Here is an 8,409-nt window from a genome sequence, read left to right as displayed (position 1 = left end):
CTGAAATTATTTATAATTACTCCATGTCTCATTATAATCGGAGGGCAAAGCCTGCAGGTTTAGCTCCCACTTACTTCAGAGGACAGACCACCGGGACGCTCCGTCTTGCTTCTGGGTTTGCCTGGCTATTTTTCCAGCCAGCGAACCATTCCGTCACCCAGTGGTTGCTTTTCAGACCACTTAGTCTCCTGTACTGCTCAAAAATGCACAATATGTCTATAAATAATTTTAGGATATCATAAGGAAGTGCTGAGATATAACGTTTTCCACCGAACTAACGTATTTGCCACTTCGGCACAAGCAAACGTCAGAGGATAAAAACACTAGACTCAGAGCAAAACTCAGATGACCCAGCTTTTACTAGCATGTAAATGCATCATCTACACACAAATCTGGGAGCTTCCTCCAAAGTGTGAAATGAGTCTCAAAAATAGTTGGGCATTCGTAACCGGATCTCTGTGTAAATGCAGTTTTGTGTGTGTGTACCAGGTGATTTGTGTGTACTTTTTCAACATGTATAGGCGTAGGAGAAGATTTGTTTTATTTTTAAGGTTTACAAATCACTGGATTTGTAAACATTACACACGCACAGATATTTTTACACACACACACAAATCTTTTTACATACGCACAAATATTTTTACACACGCACAAATCCTTTTACGCACACACAAATCATTTTACACATGCAAAAATCTTTTTACACACACACAGATATTTTGAGACTATTTTCACTCCATAAAACAAAGCTAAAATAACATGAAATAAAGGAAATTTGATAATTTGGTTCTAATGTGTTCCAGATGCAAAAAAAGTTCAGATATAGACCTGTTTCAGACTTCTTCCAGGAAGTTGGTGTTAATTGTTGTATTTTTCTTGCAAAAAATGTTAACACATATGCATGCTCGTTTATATTTGTCTTGTCAAAACCAACTTTGCCACAGCATCTTAACCAATTATCATATTTCTGTCCCTGAATAATGAACTTAGGAAACTGGCAAGAATCAAATATGTTTAATGTGAGGCTTGTCTGATTGGCAGCTGTCCCTACTGATAGTCCTGTAGCAACAAAGCTTAATGGATCCAACAAACTACAAAAGAACACTAATTTAATATCATAGCATAACACGGCAAAAGCCATTCAAAATAATACAATTCAAAATATAACTAAATACAAGATACATACACTCTAACACTGAAGCGAAGTTTCAGTGTTAGAGTGTATGTATGGGTATCAGTTTGGGTATCAGTTATGAGGTGGGAGGGAGTAAGAGTTTTTCACTTTAATCAGCGCTAACCAATAGGGACACGTCTTACATTGTTCGTCTTTAGGCCCCACCCACAATGTTCATGTTTCTAACAATCAAAACTCTGAGTTCAACCAAAAAAAGGGAGCATCAAAACCAAAAGTTTGAGAATTGCAACCAAAGATTTCTGACATGCACACATAAAAGTTTATATTTTGCAAATAACTTTTTCTCTTCATGAGACAAAATTAAAAAAGGTTTTTAGACATTTTTTTTCTTTTAAAACAAAATATTCCATTACAATACAAAAAAATTCATTACAGTTCAAAAATTGGACCACAACTTATTTTTTAAATTGAGATTAGTTTTTGTTTGATACAATAATATTGAGACAAATTTTTGTCCAAAAATATAAATATATATATTTTTTCCCCCTGTACTTACATTATGTATTGCATCATAGACTACTTTAAACGCAGGCTGCTTGTCATCATGATATACTCCACGGTTGCCATGGAGAATAGACACGCCTTCCTGTTCAGCTCCTTTACAGTTACTCCCATACATGCAGTGGTCAGGTCTGTAGTTCCACTGGCAGGGAAAGATATAGAGATTCTCTGCAACAGAAGGAAAAAAAAAAAAAGAACATGTCATCACATGTTCAGATTTAAGACATTTACTAACGTGTAAACACCCCTGCTACAGAACCTGCTTTTTGTATTTTAAAACTATTTCCACCTTAATGTGACATAATTCTGTACAATTAAGCTAAAAAAACAAACAAATCTAGTTAACTGAATTAGCCTAACATAAAATTCAGCTGTAGATGTTAGCTTCTGTGGTAGTTCTAAGACAGTTTCCACTGTGCATATCAATGAATATTAAGGTATATTTGGTGTTTGAACTATTAAAGTGGGGCAGTTATAAGCGGTTTTGAAGGAGCTATCAAGGATTCCCAGAATTTTGTTATTTGCGTATGGCTGTGGGTTGTGTATTGTTTTTAAATTTATTTTAAAATGCAATTTATGTAAAAAAATAAAAACACCAAACAAGGACATGTTTAAATAAAATTGTATAGAAATGGGGAAATGGAGAAATTGGGGATAGCGTTGTCTGTAAAAGAAACCTAGGATCATAAAATTGATCAGTTTTATGTGTTTTGCACGGTGTCTATGCCCTGCCAACCACACAAGGCAGGTAGAACAAAGTGTTTCCATCAAAGTAAAATGTTCTCCAGTTGCTGCAATCCATTGGCTCAAGAGTTGGTGAACAATAGGTAACAGATGCTGGGTAAGAATGCAGATGTTTGCAACCTCAAAATGTTTCTAAGGTTTTCTAAAAGAGATCCGATCCATCTGTCTGATTTAAAACCTTTGTGTAGAATTGCAGGGTGCAGTCTTTCACCAAAAAATAGCAAATTGAAATGCTTTTCTTTTTAGAATTAATCTAGAAATCATCTTTCTTGTCTCACATCTCAGTCTCTAAAAGTTGCTTCTGATTTCAGAGCAAAGAATTGGACTTTTGTCTATAGAAAAATGTAAAAGATTCATCTGAAGACATCGGAGCGGAGCTTTTTTTGGCTTTGTTGGTTGGCAGCCAGCGTACTGCTGCTGCATCTGAGAAGTTAATGCCCACATCTGACAGCTGCAGCAGAAACTCGGTCTGCAGCCACAGCCATGACAAGGATAGCTTTAAGACACTACAGGATTAGTGAGCAGAGCAGGGTATGCTTTTCAACCTTTAATATAGAACGTTTCAGAGTAGTTGTGGTTTCTTTATTCACATTAGATGTGATGAATAAAGTGAAACAAACACTGCACCTGGGTTATAGTGGAAGATAATATTGAGGAGGTCCTGGTCTCCCCATGTTATGTAGTTCTTGTACTTCTGGTGAAGCGGATGAAGAAGATCTTCCCACAACAGACCACCAGCAATCAGGCTACTCTGCAAGAGCAAGACGGGCAGGAGAAGGAAAGTCATCAAAGCAGCTGGACATTTGTATTCTCCTTTCCAAGTGCTGCCAGTAGAGATGCTAAATTGAGCTCTGAGGCATGATGTTTGTGTGGTGAAATGGAAAGTCTTTTTCAGAGCCACTCTGAGCACTCAGGGGAGGGGGTAAGAAATTACAGGCCACTTTAGTGTGTTTATCACAGCATGGAGTGACGGGGGGGAGGGGCTGTGTTCGGTGCTCACCTTAAACAGTGTTCTGCGGATCCTAGTCAGGTTCATCAGCATCACGCCAGAGTTGACCCCTGTCACTCCATAGAAAGGGTGCCGGGCGAAGCGGCTGTACCAGCCGATCTTGGACACCTCGTGCTCTGGAGCCATGGCCGCCAGCTGTGACCCATTAAAGGACTTGAGGAACATCCAGATATCGTCCATAGGCCGCAGAAACAGAACATCGGTGTCCACGTAAAGCAACGAGTCCACATCTTTCAGGATTACCTGGAGGCAACAGTAGTACATAACACGAATGCAAACAATTAATCAATTTACCATTGTCAATTAATGGTTTATTAGATTAAAATTAGTTCCAATTGATTAACAAATGTCTAATTAACATCAGCTTAGAAATTCATTAAGTATTGTAGTTTGGCCACCAAAATAGAACCCTTACATCTTTATGTGTTTTCTCTATTAAAGAATAATGGCAGTCCTCACTGTGAAGACTGAGAAACAGCCAGCCAGCCAGCCAGCCAGTCAGCCTCCCTCTTATCCGGGATCGGGTCGCGGGGGTAGCAGCTTAAGAAGGGAGGCCCAGACTTCCCTCTCCCCAGCCACTTGTTCCAGCTCCTCCGGGGGAATCCCAAGGCGTTCCCAGGCCAGCCAAGAAACATAGTCCTTCCAGCGTGTCTTGGGTCTTCCCCGGGGCCTCCTCCCGATGGGACGTGCCCGGAACACCTCACCAGGGAGGCGACCAGGAGGCATCCTGACCAGGAGCCTCATGCATGAAAGAATCCGCAGTTTTCATAATAAAACAGGGCGTACAGAAAAAATTTAGAAAAGTGCGACACACCAAAAAAATGGGATGCATAAAGCCATGCGCACACACATGGCTGCGCCTCTTTCCTTTATAAATCCTAATTTACAGGAAATAGAGCGCAGCTGCTGGTCCGCCTGTCGCCACACATAAATACATATGTAGATTAGTATAAATACCCTCAAGTCTGCCACCACGTGAAGCAGTAACCATGGCGACGTCCTTGTTTGTAGCAGTATGAGTATTTATAATAATGTATTTTATTTTAAAGGTGTTTTTAGGACACGTAAGGTCACCTCACAAAAATAAAAATAATACATTTTAAAGAAAAACAAATAAAATCCAATTAAAATGAATAAATAAAGAGATGGTGAAAATATCTGTTTGAACAATAGGGTGTTCAGCCGGGATTTAAAGACAGACAGCGTGTCACAGAGTCTTTGAGTGGGGAATGTGGATGTTTATTCTAAATAGTAGAATCATGTGCATAAGTTGTACATTTGCAGAATAAAGATGCTTTCTATTCAGAAAGGCGCTTTCACAAAGCTGGCGGCTCGATGACTGCAGTTGCACCGGTACTGCACGGCTCCTTCTTTAAGTTTTGCTCAGAGCTCCAGGATGATCAGTCTGGATTAATATAAACACTAGTAAACCATCATCAACAGAAGATAAATAATATCTCTCATCAATTGCTCCCTCTAAATCCTTCCATTGGCAATGTTCTCCATCAGAGCCAAAACGCTCCACAATGCGGCACATTTTTGCGCAGCTACGTACATACGGGATTGTCTACACACCTTAATCATCTTAAAAATAATCAAACCTGTTTGGAGTTAATCTGCTGATCCAACCTTGGTTTTTCTTTTTTTTTCTTTTTTTATTGAGAATGAAATTACCCCATAGATGCATTTCATGCGCTTCGGCACACAGACTGACGCGTTACATCTTTACAAGACAAAAACTGAGGAAAACTACTATTTATATTTGAGTGAGGTTTTCACATCCTTTAATTTTTATTTCCTTTATTTTGTGTTTGTGTTATTTTATTGTATGGGGATAAATGCGGTTCAGTTTCATCGTTTACTTTTAAGCAATACAAAAATAAAATCATGAAAAAAACATCGGGTTTGATGCTTCTTGGTCTAAAAAACACTGAATGTCGTCAGGTTTCAGTGTATTTAGATGAGTTTTGACGCTTAGTAGTTTGATGGCTGCCATACATTTTCACACCAGCGAAAAAGTGTGCGCATATTTACGCACACTTTGACACAAAGTTAATTTTTATACATACCGACTTGTGGGTAAAATATGGCGCCGCACATATTTTGTGCGCACGCAACGCTTTATGCATGAGGGCCCCAGATGCCCGAGCCACCTCCACTGGCTCCTCTCGACGTGAAGGAGCAGCAGCTCTACTCTGAGTCCCTCCCGGATGACCAAGCTTCTCACTCTATCTCTAAGGGAGAGTCCAGCCACACTGCTGAGAAAGCCCATTTCGGCGCCTTGTATCCGTGATCTCGTTCTTTCAGTCATGACCCAAAGCTCATGACCATAGACGAGGGTGGGAACATAGATCGACGGGTAAATTGAGAGCTTCACTGTTTGACTCTGCTCTCTCTTCACCACGATGGACCGGTACAGTGCCCGCAGAAGCTGCACCAATCCACCTCTCGACATCCCGCTCCCTTCTTCCCTCATTCGTGAACAAGATCCCAAGATACTTAAACTCCTCCGCATGAGGCAGGGCGTCCCCCCCTACCAGGGTAGAGTGCCTGGAGAAGGCACTCTACCCTTTTCTGGCTCAAGATCATGGCCTTGGATTTGGAGGCACTGATCCCGGTTGCTTCACACTCGACTGCGAACCGCTCCAGCGAGAGCTGCAGATCACGACCTGATGAAGCCAATAGGACCACAACATCCCCAAAAAGCAGAGATGCGATCCTAAGGCCACCAAAACGAATCCCCTCAAGATCTCGGCAGTACCTAGAAATTCTGTCCATGAAAGTAATGAACAGAATCGGTGACAAAGGGCAGCACTGGCGGAGTCCAACTCTCACCGGAAACAAGCCCGGCTTACTGCCGGCAATGCGAACCAGACTCTGACACCGGTCATAAAGGTACCTGACAGCCCTCAAAGGGCCCGGTACCCCATACTCCCGGAGAACCCTCCACAGTGCTCCCCGAGGGACACGGTCGAACGCCTTCTCCAAGTCTACAAAACACATGTAGACTGGTTGGGCGAACTCCCATGCACCCTCCAGGACCTGCTGAGGGTGTAGAGCTGGTCCAGTGTTCCACGACCAGGACGAAAACCACATTGCTCTTCGTGAATCTGAGGTTCAACTATCCGACGGACCCTCCTCTCCAGAACCCCTGAATAGACCTTGCCAGGGAGGCTTAAGAGTGTGACCCCCTGTAATTGGAAAACACTGTCCGGTCCCAATTTTTGAACAGGGGGACCATCCAGAGCCTTAAGACACTCCGGGCAGATCTCATCCTCCAACGAGTTCGAGGGTTGCCACCTCGACAGGCACCGACAACCTTGTGGCCGCAGCTCCGATAAGCCGCCTCGGCAATGGAGGCACGGAACATGGTCCACTCAGACTCAATGTCTCCAACTTCCACCGAAAAGTGTTCGAAGTTCTGCCGAAGATGGGAGATGAAGCTCCGCCTCACAGGGGACTTGGCCAGATGTTCCCAGCAGACCCTCACAACACGTTTGGGCCTGCCAGGTCTGACCAGCATCCTCCCCCATCACCGGAGCCAACTCACCACCAGGTAGTGGTCAGTGGACAGCTCTGTACCTCTCTTCACCCGAGTGTCCAAGACATGCCGCCGCAGACCCGATGATACAATAACAAAGTCGATCATCGAACTGTGGCCTAGGGTGTCCTGGTGCCAAGTATGCCATGTTCAGGCATAAGGACACCCTTATGCCTGAACATGGCGTTTGCTATGGACAATCCATGACGAGCACAGAAGTCCAACAACAGAACACCACTCAAGTTCAGATCAGGGCGGCCGTTCCTCCCAACCACGCCCCTCCAGGTCTCACTGTCATTGCCCACGTGAGGGATGAAGTTCCCCAGCAGAACAACGGAGTCCCCAGGAGGGGCACTCTCCAGTACCCCCTCTAAGGAATCCAAGAAGGGTGGGTAATCTGAACTGTTGTTCGGCCCGTAAGCACAAACAACAGTTAGAACCTGTCCCCCCACCCGTAGGCGGAGGGAGGCTACCCTCTCATTCACCGGGGTAAACCCCAACATATAGGCACCAAGATGGGGAGCAACAAGTACACCCACTCCTGGCTGGCGCCTCTCACCGTGGGCAACTCCAGAGTGGAAGTACATCCAGCCCCTCTCAAGGAGACAGTTTCCAGAACCAGATCCATACTTCGAGGCGAGACCGACTATTTCTAGCCGGAACTTCTCAGCCTCACACACTATCTCCGGCTCCTTCCCCACCACAGAGGTGAGGTGATATTCCATGTCGCAAGAGCCAGCTTCTGCAGCCGAGGATCAGACCGCCAATGTCCCCTCTCTCGACCGCCACCCATCCCACACTGCATCCGACCCCTTTGGCCCCTCTCACGGATGCTGGGCCCATGGGAGAGGGGATCCATGTGTCCTCTTCGGGCTGAGTCCGGCCAGACTCCAAGGGTAAAAGTCTGGCCATCAGGCGTTCGCCATCGTGCCCCACCTCCAGGCCTGGCTCCAGAGTGGGGCCCTGGTGACAACAAGTCCAAAGTTATTCCTCATCATAGGAAGAGGTGAAAGTAGTTTTCACCCCTGAAAACTATATATCCATAGCCAGTCTTGTTGAATGGGGCCACAATCAGTCACCTCCTCTACATGGATGACATCAAGCTGTACGCCAAGAGCGAGCGAGACATCGACTCACTGATCCTCACCCCCAGGATCTACAGCACTGACATTGGGATGTCATTCGGACTAGAGAAGTGTGGACAGATGGTTACAAAGAGAGAGAAGGTCGTCCACACAGAAGGGGTCTCACTCCCAGAAGGAACAATAGCAGACATTGAGGACAGGTACAAGTACCTGGGAATACCACAAGCAAATGGCAATCTCAATGAGGTCACAAGGAAAGAGCCACAGCCAAATACCTCCAACGAATAAGGCAAGTCCTGAGAAGCCAGCTCAATGGCAAGAACAAGATCCGTGC

The 8,409-nt window shown here is 44.3% G+C and overlaps 1 protein-coding gene across 2 annotated transcripts in view; it reads right to left on the bottom strand.

Annotated features, from left to right (window-relative positions):
- gxylt2 (glucoside xylosyltransferase 2) overlaps positions 1–8,409 on the bottom strand; it is a 30,352-nt gene that overhangs the window by 10,320 nt on the left and 11,623 nt on the right. For both annotated transcript variants that reach the window (XM_007540979.2, XM_007540978.2), the window contains exons 4-6: positions 3,441–3,692; positions 3,068–3,191; positions 1,692–1,864 (exon numbers count right to left, since the gene is read on the bottom strand). In XM_007540979.2, coding sequence (XP_007541041.1) covers positions 1,692–1,864; positions 3,068–3,191; positions 3,441–3,692 — 549 coding nt within the window. The remainder of the gene's footprint in view (positions 1–1,691; positions 1,865–3,067; positions 3,192–3,440; positions 3,693–8,409) is intronic.

The sequence above is a fragment of the Poecilia formosa genome, unplaced genomic scaffold (genome assembly GCF_000485575.1).
Source record: "Poecilia formosa unplaced genomic scaffold, Poecilia_formosa-5.1.2 Scaffold577, whole genome shotgun sequence".
Classification (NCBI taxonomy): domain Eukaryota; kingdom Metazoa; phylum Chordata; class Actinopteri; order Cyprinodontiformes; family Poeciliidae; genus Poecilia; species Poecilia formosa.
Note: the sequence above shows the minus strand (reverse complement) of the source record. Positions and strands in the feature narration are given on the sequence as shown.